Genomic DNA, 19,112 nt, shown 5'->3' with positions numbered 1-19,112 from the left:
ATGGATCATGAAACTATATGAGAGGGACAAAATAGCTTACGGTCTATGGGATCTAATCTAAAAATTCAATTTGAAGGTGGCATTAATTCCCAGATTGGTAACGGTTTTAAAAAATAAGCAATGAAAATTGATATGGAGGTTGATTGGGCTTGGCTTCCTCGGTCTCTTCAAATTAATAACCATATGGGTGAATTTTTCAAATATCATTTTTATAATTATCTATCCGTCTTAACATGGAACTCGAGGGGCCACCACCACCTGTTTAATATACATGCATCTTTCCCTCGTCTGAACCAATTTGATATTATCTTTCTAGATGAAATGTGGCTCATGGAGTTACCATACTTGGACTGATTAACAGTGTTATTGCAAAAAGCAAAGAATGGTCCTTTAGGTAGACCTTTTGGAGTTTTAATCATAGCTGTAAAGAATACTCTAGGGGCTCAGCTAGAATGTGGAAAGGATTCATATCTGGTGTCATGGTGGCTCGTTTGTCTTGGCCTTCTTTGGAAATCAATTTCTCGTTGATAAATGTTTTTTGGAATCCCACTATTTATGCTGGAGTAGGATCTACTTGAAACAATGAATGATGGGATTTGAACTGTACTTGTCCTGATGTTAGTGATTATGATTGGCGCCATTGGTCTTCAGTTTCAACCAAGTCCACTGCAAATCTAATAAGAGGTGCCCATTGGGCAGAACTGTTTACTCTTGGCATCCGGACAGGTTAAATGGTAATGTTTTAGGTGACATCCTCAGCCAACATACTTGGCACAGAGGCATGGGTAAATCACCTTTAGACTATATTTATGCATCTAAATCTGTGTTCACTATGTGCCATCCTTTTAGTGTTACTGAATCAGAAAAGAGAGATCATGCCGTTTTAATCATAAATGTGCATTGGAGGTTTCTGCAGATACATGATAGACACATTACTTCTAGCCTAATTGTGAATGGATTGAAGAATAGAATTAAATGGTCTCCATCCAAAATCCAGGTCTATGATGGAAGCCTTTCAAGGTTATTTCCTACCCCTTTAAATTGTATTGCATTGTAGTGATTGATTGATATTTTATTTATATCGCGCTCGTACACAAGTGTTTCAGAGCGCGACAAGGCAAGGGAGGGGAACAGGGGAGAACAAAACAGCGATCTTACTAGGCCCAGTGACATTGAGAACGCACAATTGCATGGGAAAGGGGGAGGGGAAAAGTGCGTGGAAGGGGGAGAAGTGGAAAGTGCGAAGCAGAGGAGAAACAGATAAATAACAATAAATAAATAATAAAGGCAACAAACAGTGGTAATGCAGCCAGCAATTTGCAACTGCTAGGTTTAAGGCAGCAGACAGGGTAGGTCTGATAAGTGCAGGAAGAAAAAGGGGGGGCTGTATGGGTACAGATACAGACCCCAGTGCAAGGGGTGGCCCGGAGGCAGTGCGGGAGAGGTGCAGGGTGAGCAGGTACCTGGGCCCGAAGGACACAGGGTGGCCAGGTGCACAGTGCCAAGAGAGAACAGATCAGCAGGGGAGAGGGGGAGCGAAGGCAGAAGAAAAGAGGAAGGTCTTGAGGCGGTTCAGGAACCGGAGATGGTTCTCCTCAAGTGAAGTGTCATTTATATAGTGACTTTTACCATTATTATAGTCACAATGCGCTGGTGGTGGGAACACCCTCTGGGACTGAAGTCTAGAGTGTTGGAGGTGATGGCGTAGGACTAAAATGCATGTGCACATTTTTCCAAATAAATCTTAGCAGGGCTGGCCAGGCTCCGGTAAAAACCAACCTATGAGGTCAGGAATGTGGATGTGGGTGCTGAGAAAAGCAGGAGATGACACGAGTGCTAGAGACTTCCCATGTGTGCAGCATGCCCGAATTTGTTGGTCTTCACTGCATACTGATGTCAGAAGTATTGAGGAGTAATCTGGTGTGAGTTGGAGGAACAATTATGTGACCAGCTAGACTGAATTTGTCGTAGTCGTTGCTTAATTCTGATGTGTACGGGTAGCCATGCCTGTGGCCACTGTCCACCGGAGTGGCGCACTATACGTACATACCAGTTTGGGTGGAGATTTGTTGTATGTGCGCCCAATCAGGTAGTGGCTTCCTCTGCCAATTGTTGTAGCTGTGATAAAACAGTTAGCGACCGTCTATGCTTCACAAATTGCAACTAGAGGGTCATGCACTATACTTCCAGGTTCTTCCAGGTGGAGAGCATGCCGATCTTCCCAGATAGTGTGCGCATACTAACCGTCACAGTTTTTACCTTTCCCATGGGTGGCCAACCCTAAAGTTCATCCAAGCGCGATACCCACCTATCCCTCAAGTCTTTCCAGTTAGATTCCAAACTAGTTCTTGATTGCCTTCACCAATTAATGCACGAGAAACCCCCACCTGGCCTTCTGACACAAGACATGGCCACGGCACACAATACTTTCCATGACAAGGCCCTGCTGTACATCCCAAACTTTCCGAGTTCAGTGGTGCTTTTGTTCTCACCACTTTGCCTGAGATTTGCCTGTTTTTCCCATACGTGCAAGGTGCAGTGACTAATCAATCCTGTGACATTTCATAGTATGAAAAACGAGATGAAGGCCTGCGTTTCCAGGTGATGGTGTTTGTGAGAACCAAGGTCATTATTGGTGTTTGATAGTGTATGAGGTCCGGGCCACCGCAATAACGACCGGAACCCACCAGTTGATGCAAGGTTTGTGCCGCCACAAAAAAATAAAAAAAAATTTAAAAAAACAGCTGGCGCCGCCTGCTAGTGAGCATTCATATGCTCGGATTGGGAATTGGAAGGTTAGGGAGGAGTTTCAGGATAATGCTGTAAATAGCCAAGTTTTGAGGATTTTTTTGAAAGAAACGTAGTCCTCGGTGCGGCAGATGTGCAGAGTAATAGTGTTCCAGATGGTGGGAGTTTGGATAGAGAAGGCCCAGCTGCCAATTCTAGTGGAGTGGTAAGGTGGAATGGCGGAATGGCGAGGAGGAGAGCCAAGCCCGATCTGAGGTTCCTGGGGAGTTGGCAGTGGATGATTTCTTTCTGTGTGAACTGTGGGCTGTATTATGGAGGGCTTGGTGTGTGAAGCACATGGTTTTGAAGGTCGCTCTTCGGCTAATAGGGAGTCACTTTAGTACTCTGAGGGTGGGGTGATATGTTCCCTGGGAGAGAGGGCACGGAGCCGTCTGGCTGCTGAGTTTTGGAAACGCTGGAGTTTCCTGAGCTGGCATGCTGGGACGCCGATATAGAGGGAGTTGGCCTAGTCTAAACAGGAGGTGATTATGGCCAGTATTGCAGAGACTCTTTGAGGGTAGGAGAGATAGGGAAGGATTTGCTTTAGTATGCGTAAGTGAAAGTGTCAAGTTCTGGAAATTGAGCCGATGTGTTTGGAGAGAGATAGATCTGCGTCCATGGTGTATCCAAGACTTTTGACAGAGGTGGAGGCAGCAGGTGGAGCTACCAGGGCTCGTGGCCATGGTATAGGTTGAGGAATCAGAGCAGTTTTGCCGCATATTAGGATTTATGATTTTGCCAGGGTTGGGGATAAGGTGGTTGGTCGTCAACCATAGGTCGATATCCGAGTGGCAAGAGGTGAGGTTGGGAAGTGGGGAAGCTGGAGTGTTGGGAATTTTAAAAATGATCTGGGTGTTGTCTGCGTAATTGTAACAGGGGAGCTTGTGAGAGTGGATGGGAGCCAGCAGTAGGCTTACACAGATGTTGAAGAGGAGGGGTGAAAGGGAGGCTCCTTGTGGGACCCCTTTTGTGACAGGGCAAGGGGCGGAGGAGAAAGGTGGGAGAAAAATGATTGCGAGTGATTACAAATGTATGTGGAGATCCAAGTGAGAGAGTAGGAGGGTTTGTTGATGGGGCTGTGTTGGCCAGGGCGGTTATGGTGGGATGAGAGGGATGTTGGTCTGGGATCAGGGTTTGGGAGGGGATGTGAAAAGGTCTAGGACAGGGTTGGTGGTGGGCGGGGAAAGCTGGGAAGAATAGGGAGCGGGAGCACTAGGAAGGAGATGGGGAGACCAATGTGTCGATGACGATCTTGGGGTGCTTGAGGAGCAGAGGAGTGATTGAGATAGTAGGAGGGTTTGTTGACAGGGCTGTGGTGGCATGGGCAGCTTGTACTGCGCGGAGTGTGGGGAAGCGTGAATTTCGTGTCCGAGGGAGTGGGATGGAGGGCAGAGAGGTGGATGCTGAGGGGCAGTGCAACAATGCTGCAGGAGAGGGAGATGTTGGGCTCGGCCGTGGGTGTGTGGGTTATGGTGCAAGATGTAGGCTGGAGTGCAAAGATGGGGTTCGGAAGGGTGGCGCATCAGCGAGCTACCCAAGGCGCCTTATTCCTTTAAGGGAGCGTGGAGTGGAAGAAAAGGGTTGAAGGTTAATTTGGATGGGAGGTGTGCACTGATGGCTTCTAGAGGGTGTTGCGCCAGTGAGCTGCCAAAAGTCGCCTTGTTACTGGTGCAATGTGGGCTAAACGGGTTGCCGAGAGAGAGAAGACAGGGGTGGGGAAAAGGGGAGAGGGTGGGGTGGGGTGTGGTACGTCCTGGCCAGCATGATAGGGCGAAGAGTGAAAAACTACACCATGCCAATCTCTGAGCTCCCCTGGGAGAGAAAATATGACAGCTACAAAGGGTTTACACAAATTTCTATTTGTTTGCGTAACTGGGTGTGAAATTAACAATGCAAATGCTTACAAAGAGTCTCTTTTCTGCTTGGAGTGATAGTCTCTTTAGAATTCAGTTTTGGTAGGGTAATGGGAGCCAATTATATTCAACTTTGGGAGACTGTCAAGAGGAGTTAGATACATACAACTATTTCTGAGTGATTAACACCACTTAGATACCAACTTTGACCGTGAAATGGAGACTCACCTAGAGTAAACTTTTAGCGGTGCAATAGGAAAACACCTAGATTTAATTATGGCACAGCAATGGAAGAACACTCAGATTCAACTTTGGTAGTGTGATGACAACTACTCTTGTTCAACTTAGGCAGTGTAGTTGTAATAACTTAGATCCGGTAAACACTGCAGTGCAGCACAGAAGGTCAGACTGGGTGAAATTTACAGAACTATAGCTTCAGCAGGAGCATAATTGGGGATCCACCAACAAATTGCTGAGAAATAGATCCACCTTTCCCCTCCCTATCATGTATCCCCTGCATGTCACTCTCTATAACCCCCCCATGACTTATGTGTGACCATAACAGTCTAACCTTCCAATAGCATCCATATTATTGTAGCTTGTCACCATATCATCTCAGCCTTGGATTGGAGGCTGGTCAGGTTGGAAGCCAGAGCAATTTATACCACAGAGGGGCAAGGTGGCAGTTGGAATGGCCTCAGTCCCACACTGCCCGAGTGCCTGCATGATTCTTGGCAGTACCATCTTGGATCACCCCATACCTCTTGATAATCATGACGGCCCGTTTCTTTCTCTTTCTTGCAGAGCCATTCAAAAGGTGCTTGAAGTCTGGGTAGCCTGCCGGCAAGACAGCAGCCCACTAGCGTCTTAAGCCATCGGATTCTAGTCACACAACAAACAAGAGCAACAATAGAGAGGGGAGGCGAGCAATGCGATGGAGAGCCTGTGCAACTGCCAGGGTTGCTGTGCACCGCTTTGTGAGACTAGCCCACCCAACGTGCTGACACCCACGCCAGTGCTGACAGGGACAAAATAGTACAGACTTGTTGCAGAGCAGCTTTCAAATTCAAACGACGACTATTACTTATATGACTTTGAACTTCACCGCAACACAGACCCACTAACATGAACTTGGACACTTTGGAACGTGGGCCACAAATGATACAGCACTGCATGCCTGCACAGAAGAAGCAGGTGGGGCTTAGCTCCCTATTTGTAATCTTTGACTATTGTAACTCCTCCAGAGAGGTGAAGTCAGGGTTAGATTGGTCAGGGCCAGAAGTCAAATGGTAGAAGGGGGGGGGGTATAAGAGGGACAGGAAACAGGAAGTTGTGGGCTGTTCGGGTGAGGCCGGAGCAGGAGAAGATGGCAGACCAAGAGATCAGCAGGAGGAAGTATGGTGGACTGGAGTGTAGGTATGTTAAAGAAAGGGTATGCATTGGCCGGTGAGAACAAGTGGTACTGTGTAGTGAATGCGTGTATAAGCTAGGTGGGTGAGGCTGTTAGAAAGAGTGTAGACAGTGAGTGGTAGTGTTTGGGAAAGTGACAGGAGGGTGATTGATTAGAGAGTGGGGTGAAGCAGTATTGTAGAGGAGGGAGTAGTAGTGTGGAGCGAGGAAGAAGGACAGAGTAATATTGAAGGGTGGTGGCAGAAGGAGTGCAGGATACAACGAAGGGACAGAGAGAAAGAGTACTGGGAGAGAAGGAGGGAGGAGAGTGTAGTGGGAGGAGAGTGAGCGATAGGGAGAGGAACATCAGCACATGAGAAGAAAACGCCAGAGTGGGGCTTCGGTGTCTGTAAGGTACAACTCTACTTTCCTTTTAGAACACTGTGTTAGCATAGGACTAGTTTAGAAAGTCCCAAAAGAAGTGTAGATAATTAAGGTGATTGCCTTACGACCTTGTTAAAAGCAAGGTAGATCATACACGATAGAAGTCAATAAACTCTATAAACTAACCCGGGAATAGGGATGAAAACGCTTCAGCTAGACGAGAGAGTGAGCGACGGCCCTAGCGACACGCATAAGTAACACTGCAATAAAAACCCTGGAACCAATCTTTGGGAGTTGGAGTGTTCTTTAGGCCAACTGTGACAATGCATACATTCCAAACACTGTGTCCTGGCTTACGCTTTCACTTGGTCCTTAACATCTCCTGGTCTATAGATGTTGTCCACTTGGTCACAGATTTGCACTGCACCAACTTAGAATATATTTGCATTGTCAGCAGGGCCTCAACTTTCTAAAGGCCAAACTGGTCAGTTATCTCAATTAGTGCACTCTCTACTCCACACAGCTGTGCACTGCATGGCAATACACAATTTTAAAAGATTGCCGGAAGGAAATTTCCATCTTAGTAAAGGCTGCAAAACTCTATATCAAAGCAAATGTTTTAGGTGGTGGCACAAATGGCCTTAAGGAAAGCCCCGAAGCTCAACATGTCTCTCTTGCGTATGGAAACTAACAGCCGAGGTCAGGTGGTGTCTTGCTCACATTTACCAACATTATATGAAACATTGCCCCGACAATCGGTAAATGCTAGATCAATCATGCCTTCCCACATTACGTTTGGAACTCCCTGGTGGTAAGGTGGTTATAACGAAACCACGGGCAACTGTCTACCTTCAGATGTACAATACCAGTCATGGTTTAAATGCTTGCCCTGCTACCACATTCTCCTGCTTCAGTCTCCTCCACAACATATGCAATGACGCAACGCATAGTGGACTGTCATTTGACGCCTAAACCATCCAACAGGGATCCCATTACCTTACAACACTACAGGGCCATCACTAGATGAGGTGGCAAGAGGGGCAGCTTACCCCAGGCCTTGCGCAATAAACAGGCCTAGCCTTTTAGCACATATTTTGTTTTGGTGGTAGAGCTGCAGAGCAGGCCTTAGCATTAACCCAAGGCTCTGAATTTGACAGGGCACACGAAGCTGCTCGTACTTCCTACCCACTGCCACCCATTAATTTGTTGATTTCTTTCAATGTGGTTCCTGTCAATGCTGTAAACTGGACCATTCTCACCTCGTAAATATCGGACGTGGGGCACACAATTCACTAGATTGGAGCTGCAACATTTAACAACTGTCTGCCGTCCTATAAATTGGGACCTTCAACTTCTGCACAAGTGGCTTCGTTTCCGAATGCAGCAGTTTGTCACATCTATTGCTATGTGCAAACTATGTTTTGGTTCATCAAGTTTGTCACCTTCGCAAATGTTATTATTTTACAACAAATGTCTTTCCTTGCATTTGACATTCCACTTAGTAGAGTGCGATTGATGCATTTCTAGGTTTAACCAGAGGAGTTGCTAGATCTGGAAAAGACCCGGGGCTAAGCTGATGTCGGAACTGTTGGGACTGGGGGCTAGCTAGTCTTTTGGCTGTAGCTCCTGAGATTCTATCCGGGGCTACAACCAAAAGATCAGGGGCTATAGACCCCTTTGCCCCCCCTAGCAACGCCCCTGGGTTTAACCACTCTTCTTAATGCTCTCTTGCCTTCCTGACCCTTTACTTGAATCGACCCTTCTCCTCCCGGCATTACCCTAACTTCACTTTCAAGATTGATCATCTTCACTCTTCATTTACTCCTCTTGGGTCTGTTCTACTCCTCCTTCCCCTTTTCCTGATTTTCTGAACACTCATTATTTCTCTTGCTTCAACAGGTTAGTCGCTTGACCGCTTCCTTGGCTCTCCTTCCCTTGCCTCTTATTTCTCGTGCATACCCTTTTTTCCTCCTTATCCAACCTCCGTTTTCAATTCTTCTTTGCCCACTGGTGTTTTCCACCTTCCTTCAAGCATGCTACTTTTCTACACCTTCTCAAAAGCCTTCTATTGACACTTCTCTTCCTTCCAATTTCTCTTCTTCATTTCCTATCTAAAATTTTGGAACTTACGCACTATTTTCAGTTTTCATCATCAATAACCTTTATTCGACCATCATGGCCTTCAAGTACAAAACTTCACAATCAAACAATATATGGTATGGAATCGAGTAAAATTCGGTGGATATTCAAAGGCTAAAAGCACATCAAATTATCAAGCAAAGATGCATAAAATATGATAAAACAGCCATGTTAAAATAATACAACTAAAGTACAGTTTGATCATAACAGTACAAATGAGCGGGTAGAAGGCCATGAGTCAGTACAAGGTTAATCAACTCAGTTGTAGTCATCACATGTCGCCGTTTGATCCACGCCAGGTGAAGGAATTTAGCTACCCAATGCACAACATCCAATTTCACAGTTGATTTGCATAAGGTCATGGCATCTTCTAATGTGCAAATGTGCTCCCTCTGAAAAAGAGGCTTCATAACTTTGTTGTAAGAAATCTATAGCCATCACATAACAGTAGAAAGTGGGCCACGGTTTCCACTCCTGACCCGCATTTTTGAACTCTCCTTGTACTCCCCCTGTCAATGAAAGATGGTTCATCCCATAGGATCGAAAGCAAAGTAAGTTCCAAATAGAGGAACTCCTGTCCCTTGCACACTTTCACAAGCTCAGAATGAGACAAATTGTTAATATGACTTAGATACACCGTAAGCGTGTATAGAGACTTTACAATACTTATTAATTTGTATAAAACACAAGAACATTGTTTGGTATTCAATGAAGAACCTCAACACATCAATTGCAGGTATTTTCAGTTTCTTTAATTTTCAATAATTCATAGATGACCTAACGCGTTTTGAGAAATTCATCTCTTCTTCAGGGGCATATTCAACAAAATGTATCACATCTAAAGGGAAATTAAAAAAATAACAGAATTACCTATATGGTAACTTATTCCCCAAGTCATTCATGATTCAATATATAATATTCACATATATTCTCTAATAGAGATCAACCAATATTTCGGTTACTTTGGTATATTTCATCAATGAAAAAATATTCACTCAGTTATTCAACTATGTAGTTGTTTGGTCTATTCTTCCATAGATAATCAAGTGTGTCCAACAATACATTCAACAAATTCGGATTTCAAGTGGTCAGTATTGTCTATATTGCTGTGTTCAAATTAAAAACCGTACTATGCAGACAATTAAAGAATTCAAACATGTGTCAGCCTAATGGAGGCATTCTAGGCGGTGACATCATAATGGTTGTCGGTATATTGCAAATGGCCATGTGGTTCATCAATTTGTGACAAGCTGTTCATAGGTAGTGATTTAAAAAAAGGACTGTATATTCATTGGGGAATGGCTACACCTCTACATAAGAATATTCATCTCAAAAGTTTGAGATTACCCTTGTGGTTTGAAAAGTGGTCACCATGAAGGTGAATGGTCATAATTTCAACCCAGAGGATCGGGAAGAACACGAGCTGAAAAATCGTCTCAGCAGCCTGGTCGTGACGTACTCTAGTGTTGGGAAAGTGTAAATAGAGTGTGCTTTAGATAAGGAATAAGTAGAGTAAAAAAGTAATAAAGTAGGAGCAGAGGTAGATGTGCTTACCTTCTGAGTCCAGCCAAAGAGAATGACAAGTCCACTCCCGTGCTCGTGATCAGAGTAACGGGTGGCCGCAAAAATAGTGGCGCTTAACAATGACATCACCACGCAGTGTTGGATGAACTATCCAACATGTACAAAAAATTGCTTTTAAGGTATACCCCTGCATTAATCAGAACTTCCTCACAGAACCACATGAAGGTTAATTACCCAACTTTTAATCCCACTACCATTTTCAGTATTTACCCATTGACCTACACTACCCTTACCTAATTCACGTCTAGAACTTTTTTCTTAAATTCAAACCAGGGATCACAAACGGGCACCATTTCCGCCCGCGAGAAGCGTAAGCTTTATAGTGTCCTTCTCAAAATTCATACTAAGGTTAAGGTCTCTTCGCTGTAACAGCAATTTTTTACTTTTCCGTGATCAATAGCTATATATAATTTTTCAATTTTTTTGTACATGTTGGATAGTTCATCCATTGACGTCTGCTATCCTGGACGTCATATTTACCCTCTAGAATATTCTGATATTTATCGGACCTTCGTAGGTTTCATTGCACCCACAACGCACGCACATAACATTTCCCCATTTGTTTACATTAGTGACGTCACCATACGCCACTGCGTGGTGACGTCATTGTTAAGCGCCACTATTTTTACAGCCACCCGTTACTCTGATCACGAGCATGGGAGCGGACTTGTCATTCTCTTTGGCCGGACTAAGAAGGTAAGCACATCTAACTCTGCTCCTACTTTATTACTTTTTTACTCTACTTATTCCTTATCTAAAGCACACTCTATTTACACTTTCCCAACACTAGAGTACTTCACGACCCAGGCTACTGAGACGATTTTTCAGCTCGTGTTCTTCCCGATCCTCCGGGTTGAAATTATGACCATTCACCTTCATGGTGACCACTTTTCAAACCACAAGGGTAAGCTCAAACTTTTGAGATGAATATTCTTATGTAGAGGTGTAGCCATTCCCCAATGAATATACAGTCCTTTTTTAAATCACTACTTATGAACAGCTTGTCACAAATTGATGAACCACATGGCCATTTGCAATCTACCGACAACCATTATGATGTCACCGCCTAGAACGCCTCCATTAGGCTGACACATGTTTGAATTCTTTAATTGTTTGCATAGTACGGTTTTTAATTTGAACACAGCAGTATAGACAATACTGACCACTTGAAATCCGAATTTGTTCAATTTATTAATGGACACACTTGATTATCTATGGAAGAATAGACCGAACAACTACATAGTTGAATAACTGAGTGAATATTTTTTCATTGATGAAATATACCAAAGTAACTGAAATATTGGTTGATCTCTATTAGAGAATATATGTGAATATTATATATTGAATCATGAATGACTTGGAGAATAAGTTACCATATAGGTAATTATATGTTTTTTTTAAAAAATGTCCCTTTAGATGTGATACATTTTGTTGAATATGCCCCTGAAGAAGAGATTTCTCGAAACGCGTTGGGTCATCTATGAATTATTGAAAATTAAAGAAACTGAAAATACCTGCAATTGATGTGTTGAGGTTCTTCACTGAATACCAAACAATGTTCTTGTGTTTTATACAAATTAATAAGTATTGTAAAGTCTCTATACACTCTTACGGTGTATCTAAGTCATATTAACAATTTGGCTCATTCTGAGCTTGTGAAAGTGTGCAGGGGACGGGAGTACTAGGAACTTACTTTGCTTTCTTATATTTCACAACCCATATGCCAGGGTTGACTGTTATCTCCACTGCACCTTAAATTTTCTAAAAGTATTTTTGTGCTATTTAAGATCTATCAAATTTTACAAATATCTTAAAGAGGAGTGCATGGTGAACACATCTGTGGTTTTCATCCCATAGGATCCTCAGATCCAAAGAAGTTAGGATCTTACCCCTTCAAGTGACAGAATATGCTCTATGGATTCCCTGTATTTGGTCAAGCCCACAGTTTCCCACGCCCTAGTCGAATATGGCACTGGCCGCAGGCCCACCTCATCCGCCATTGGCCGTATATTGCACTCCAGGTAGATCTGGAAATTTGGGCTGCTTTGGGGCAACTACAAGATCTTTTTTAGAAATGTATTTTCTACTACAGCAAGATTATTTGCATTTGCAATCCCCCAAATCTCAGTTCTGTATAACACAGAGGCCTTTGCCTGCAGCGGATACAGCTTTAAGACCGGACTAACATCCCCTCAACCATGCCTATGGAAACATTTTCCTACACCTCCGCTGGGTTTTTTCTAAGGCCAAGCTGGCCTTGTCGAGTTGGGCTGACCATGTTCCATCATTGGTAAATCTTGTTCCATGGTAGTCATAAAAAGAAACATGATCTTACATGTGGCCTTTCATACTTATGTTTAAAGTGCAGTACTTCGAATGGTGTGGTCTAAAAAACAATTGCCTTTCTTTTTCCCTATGTTGGCTGGAAGTCCAGGTTATTGCATTTGCGGAAGAAGGTGTCGACAGATTTCTTTAGGCCCATCAGCCGTCGTAGCCAATAAGGATGCTTCGTCCGCAAAGAACAAAACAGGAAATGTGTTATTCCCAAGTGTAGGGGGAATCCAGACAATTAGATACTAGGTCTTCAATAAGTTTGTTGATATAGATGTTAAATAAAAGGGGGGCAAGAACGCACCCATGGCGCACCCCCTTTTAACATCAAATGGGGCAGTCACCTCACCTGCGAGACCCAGACGTACAGTTGCCTTATTTTAAGAATCTAAAAGCTGGATCAACCGCAGAAAGGTTTGGGGAACGTTCCTGTTTGCAAGGACCTGCCATAATAAATTGCTTTCTTCATATCTGCAGACTAATGAGACCGCTCTTCTACAAATGTTCGTAGATAATGTTGTCACGTGAAGACACCTCTAATCCTTCTTAATCTATCCACCACTTTTGATATGGTAGATTGTTGTATTCTTTTCACATGGCATTTCTGGTGTGTCCTTGTTTTCTCTGGTGTCTTTAACGGCACATATGGTGTATCATGGACTGGTAATTGCTCTTCTCTACCTCTTCATTTCAGTGTTCAGCAAGGCTCAGTCCTCCATCCCTTACTCCTTTCATATCATTCATCTCTTTCATCATTCATTTTATTCTGCCAGCTTGATGCAGACTTCTCTCAGATCTTTTGTTCATACGCTCCATTTATGACCCTCTGCATTCATATATTTCAGATTCTGCATGCTCTCCCACATTCTTCATCTGATCCCTTCCAAAAAAATCAGATGCTCTTTTTCCATTCACCTTCTCCGATGACTGTTCTACTCCTTCATTAATATCTTTTTATCCCCATTCTCTTTCCGTGTCTACTACTTCTCGCAATCTAGGTGTTACCTTTGAATCTTCTCTCTCTTGTTATCATCATTTTTCCACTCTTGCTTGGTCCTGCTGTTATCAGCTCTACAACATTTACAGAATTGGACCATTTCGGCTACTAAAACCCTTAGCCAGACTGTTATTCTCACGCCTTTGCAACCCATCCATTCCTCTCTTCTGGCTAGCCAGAGCGGATGGGCTACCTAGATGAAAAGGGGGATGTGCAATGGTGCTACAGCTGCACAGAAGAGGGCCTGTCATTACCACGCATGGTATACCGCCTAAACCCTTTGATGTATCTGAATTCCCAGTGGGCATACATGGTGTGCCTCCACTTGGAGACATGTGCGCTCCCCAAGTTATCCTTGAACAAGACACTGAGGCTCACAATGCTCACTTGGATTGGTTGGGATAAAACCTTTATTTTTTATTCACTCTTTTGTCCAAACCACGAACAAGAAGCAAAATGATGAACAACTATATAAAAGTTCCCAAAGCAATTAAATGGGGAAACCCCTCATCTTTTTTTTAATAAAAAATACTAAACCTTTCCTCAAATCTTTCAGTTTTCCTTTCTGCGTTTTAGATCCTGCGAAGAGGGGGGGGGGGTTGAAAGTGGATACTCACAAGTCAAGGGAAACTGGCTTTGATCTGACCTGCAACGGTAAAATGCCACGGGTGTAAGGAAGGAATGGTCAACTGACGTATATGCCCAAAATAAAACCAACTCGCAGCGGCCGCCTTCGAGGGCAGCTGGCCAGAATATCGCCAATGCCTACTTTTGTGATTAAATCTGGATTCGTTAGAACAGTACACGTTCACCTTACTTGAATTTGGTGGTGATCTCTGCCAAACCCAACCTCCCCGGCTCGTGAATTTCTTCAAAGTCGAGCGTCCTGGAGGGACTGTGCCCCCTACGCCTCGGTGAGCACTCGATCAGGCATCTCTCCTGGCTTGACGCTACTCCAGACTGGACATCTGTGCAAGCCCTCCGGCTCCCATGTCTTCCCAGTGCTCTGCTGGTAATTCCAGTCTTGTTCCTCCACACAGGTGCCTCACCAGCCAGGCTGCCATTATGCACGGATATGGCAATCCATATTTGTGTCTAAACTGCCATATTTGTGTCTAAACTGCTGTAGGCGCGGGTGTATGAAATGGAAAGAAAGGAGAGCTAGCTTTACCACAATACCAAATGCTGTGATCCTGGAAAGATCACCTTCTCTTAATGTGCCTCAGTGCACTATACGGTTAATGTTGGGGGTGCATAAAACAGCACCTTAAGAAGTGCTATTTACAAACTAAACCAGCATTGGCAAAGCCACTAGTTTTGGCTTTTTTATTTTTTTGCATTAATTCATTACAAAAACCTTTGCAAAAAAGAAAGAAATGTACACAGTCCTCTAGTTTTGGATTTGGTACTGGCGTTGCTAAGAGGGCCTATTAGGGGTGAGGCAATGAGGGATGGTGAGGATTGAGAGAAAGATGGGGAGTGATTAGCGAGGGAAAAAGTGAATCTTTAATGACGATGTCTGTGGACGTATGGCCAGAGAGAGGATTGAGGATGCAGTGCCCAGGGATAGACACAAATCACCACTAAAACGTTCTTCAAAGAGGTTCAGGGGATGCACAAATCCCCAACAAAATGACTTCGAAAAAGTCAAGGGGAATTTCCAACAGGACACCCTGCCTTCAGGTTAAAAAAAAACGGAGCTCAGGCTGATTATGGCAGGGATTAAATCACATGTTGTCCCATGTCAGCATGCAGTAGCTCATGCTAACAAACTTTCAGTCGGCATTTAAGAAATGGGTTCTACTCGGCTGGATCTGTTTGAAGCATATGGGTTTATCCAGGTAAATCTCGCTATAGGGCCATGACTGCAGCTCTATCGTGATTTCATATGGCCATTGATAGCAACACTGTAGTCCTAGTTATGCTGACGTTTCTATGGATACCATTTTGAGATGTGTATGACTAATAAAATAACCCCACCCCATTGCATGACCTTTCTTGATAGCAATTCAAGAGATGTACAGACACCTATCTCGGTGAGCAACCTGATCCAGTAGAAACCCTTTGGGAATAGGCACTGCTGGTAGACAGTTACGGGGCTGGTGAGGTTCTTGGCACCTGATAGCGACTACTCATGGCTCTCAAGTTCTCATGTGTTGGAGGAATTGATGCTAATTTCAGCTTATCAGAAATTCCAGCCAACAAATGTTTTTTTCCCCTACTGGATCCTTTTGGTGGCGTGTGCAGATGCTAATATGGAGACACGACGAGTTGATGCCAATTACACCTAGGAATTGGTTATTGGTGTTTAGTGGTGCCTGGCGGCATTGGTTGACATTTCTATTTAACTAGTAGCTCTTCTCTTGATTATTGGCTTGAACAGGACTTTGTTTTCTTTAATTAGTTGTTACAATAACATATAAAATTCGGAGTTCCTCCATCTATAAACCCAAAGAAGAGCCTTCCCCCTGCTATTGGAGGCACCGCGCAGCCAGTGTAAAAAAATAGTAGAGGAGGACGACACAAAATGTTGGGCCCCAGGCCTCACTAAATCACGTGACAGCTTTGCAACCCTTACGTAGGCTACGACTAGCGGGCATGAGATTTGTTGACAGAACTGACAATCTCCTGTAATAGAGGTGCTGGAGCCAGCTGCAGTGGAACAGGGCACAGAAACACCGGCATACACTACATTTATGCAGACCCCCGCCCCCACACCCTCACTTACTCTAGTCACGGTTTCCCTGCACTCTTCCAACCATGCAAACCCTACAGCGAGGCACTATAAAGCGCTATGGGCCATACCAATAGGTACTGCGTGCTGCAACCTTCAATCCCTCTTATGGTAACTCTGAGGTACTGCCCCCCCCCCCCCCCAATTACTGCCCTGAACCATGTACCCCCTTCATTTTAGGGCCCCTTTAGTCTCTCTTGGTCATCATTTTAGGGCCTATTACCAACTGGCACTCCACTGATTAAACTCCGAGCCCATTTTAGGTACCCCACCTTGCTGGCACCCGCCTCCTTCTTGAATATGCTTTCTCTGGCTCCTCACCCATATGCTAGGCTCAGGCACCACAAACCGCACGGTGCAGTCCAGCTGCTGACTCTCGGCAGCCCTACCTTTTCCCCCTGCGCTTGAATTCACCCATTTGGTAGCCCCCTCCCCACTATCTTGGTCTATATCCTGCCGCGGACTCCTCACCTGTATGCCAGGCTCATGCACTCCAACAGACGGGTCACGGTTGGGTCTATGATGCCTGCAGCCGCCCCCTCCGTGCCCACGTCAGGCTCGCGGGCGCCCCCATGCGGGGAGGACACCATAAAATGCCCACTGTGGATGATCTGCTGTGGCGCCTCCGAGTCGGAGTCCGTGTCCGAATCCAGGACCTGCGCCATGCCTGGCGGCAGCGACCGGTGCCCAGCCATGGGGTCAGGAAACTCTGGAGAGCACCAGGGGGCGGTGCAGCCTGGCAGGGGTGGAGCGGGCAGCGCGAGAAGGGCGGGGAGTCTTTACAGTAGGGGAACTACAGGAAGGGCGATGGCCAATGACAGGTAGCTTCACCTGGTCTGTCACTAGAGGCGCCAATCAAGGGCCGAATTACCTGTGCACAATAAGCTCGATCAACCAATAACAAGCGGACATTGCTGAGGACCGCTGCCAGTGAGTCTAAGGCGGTGTTCTCTCTATAAATTCATCGACCAATGACGATCGTACTTCCCGTCAGAAAAACGCACTCAGAATTACTGATTGCTTCACCTGTATATGAATTAGCGGGCAAACCTGCGCTGATTCATTTGCGAACACACAAAACATGGACAACTGACAATCCTCTGTCAATAAAAAAGAGTTTAGCACTCAGTATTCAAAGCACTTTTTAGGGGAGGACCAGCCCGCATGTTACATTCATTTTTGGTAACAAGAAATATAATTCCCGTTTGTGTGACCTACGGACATATTACCACAATGCCTTTCAATGGGAACTTCAAGTTTTACCTGATTTTCAGCCTCTGAAGACCCACATAGAAATCCGGGAGGCTAAAAACAGCTTCACTGCAATAGAGACAACTGCAGGTGTGCTTTACGACTGGTTAATAATGCCATCCCACATTGTTATATAATATACTCTATGACGCGTTCATAGAGCCCTGCATTCCGCGAGCCCAGTGTTCCACCCCAGATCCCTTAACCCAACATTCCAACATTCCCGTTTTCCGTTGACACTGGTCCGACCTCTGGGGGCCGTATAATAAAGCTCCTGAACCTCACCTTGTGCCTCGCCTCGTTTACTTCAATTGGCGACGAGGAGGTGAATCGGCCCCCGAAGCGCATCAGGCTGCTTCTGCTGCCAGCCCCATCTCACGGCAACGAGCGAACAACATCCCCGCCTGCTGCCGCTGTATACATGCTGCCGCGCCCCTCCCTTATTCCGGGTGAGAGGCGCAGCGCGCTGCAGCGTACAACTATAGGAAGGTGTCCCTTGCAGTGCGACTGGCCCTGGCACCCCCTACGCAACTGAGGTACTGTTTTGAATTATCTGGGGTTTCGGGCACCTCCGCCCACGCGCCATTCCGCCCACGCACAGCCCACTATATGACAAGCGCGTCCTTTGCCAAGCATTTTGGTAACAAGACCAACATTGTACTGGAGAGGTACAGGTTCTTTACCAGGAAGCAGCAGAAGGGCGAGTCGATCGACTCTTACATCGCATTATTGAGAGTACTAATGTCAACGTGCAAGTTCACTGGGGTCAGCAATGAGTACCTGAGGGACCAGCTTGTCCTCAATGTGGCTGACCCTCGCATTCATCTGAAATTGTGGCAGATGAGGAATCCTTCCCTTGACCAAGCCATTGAGACAGCAAGGAGCCTGGAGTTTGGTGACCACTGCCTGAAGGAGAGACTCGCTCAAAGGGATTGTGTTGAGGTGAAATCTGTTGAGACCAATTCAGAAGTCGACAACACTGAAGGTTTGCTCGCCTTAGTCAGGAGGGCTCCAGCCTGCCGGGGCTCAAGATTTAATTCCAGGAGAGGCAGGGGTTCAACCAATGACCACAGGGACCCTGCCCATTGCCAGCGATGTGGATGGTTTAAACACGAAGATGCCGAGAAGATGTGTCCCGCAATTAATGCAGAGTGTTATAAGTGTGGTCGCCGTGGACACTTCGCCACGGTTTGCAAAAGTACTAGGGGTAGAACAACCAGGCCCCCCAGATACAACAGAGGTTCGTCCATCAGATACGGCTCTGTAAGATCTATAGAGAACGATTCCGGTTACGACAACATGCTGTTCATCGATCAAACCTCCCCTCCGATACAGATACTCACCATCACCTCCTCACACGACCCCAAGGGCCCGTGGGTCGACATGTACATGGATGGGACGCTTCTTCAAGTAATGGTAGATACGGGTTCCCCTTATACAATGGTGGATGTCCAAACATTTTTGAGAACTCTCTCCAGGAAGATACAAGACCTACGCTGCACGCCGATAAGGGCCACAGGCTACGGTAAGACTCCTATCGAAATAATTGGTTACAACTGGGTCAAACTCAAATTTTGCGAGAGAGAGACATATTGTAAACTCTTCGTGGCCAAAAATGGCTCTTCAGTTGTTGGTTGGGAGGAACAGGCTGCCTTACAAATAA

General features: G+C 45.2%; 1 protein-coding gene across 1 annotated transcript in view; it reads right to left on the bottom strand.

The window, feature by feature from the left end:
• The window catches only part of MLXIPL (MLX interacting protein like), an 800,126-nt gene extending 783,181 nt beyond the window's left edge, over positions 1–16,945 (bottom strand). Inside the window, exon 1 of the mRNA XM_069614794.1 lies at positions 16,670–16,945. Coding sequence (XP_069470895.1) covers positions 16,670–16,893 — 224 coding nt within the window. The 5' untranslated portion in view covers positions 16,894–16,945. The remainder of the gene's footprint in view (positions 1–16,669) is intronic.
• Positions 16,946–19,112: the final 2,167 nt, after the last annotated feature.

This window comes from Ambystoma mexicanum, chromosome 9 (genome assembly GCF_040938575.1).
Source record: "Ambystoma mexicanum isolate Mex_15411 chromosome 9, UKY_AmexF1_1, whole genome shotgun sequence".
In the NCBI taxonomy this organism is placed as follows: Eukaryota; Metazoa; Chordata; class Amphibia; order Caudata; family Ambystomatidae; genus Ambystoma; species Ambystoma mexicanum.
The sequence above is the reverse complement of the archived record's forward strand: the minus strand, read 5'-3'. Positions and strand labels throughout refer to the sequence as shown.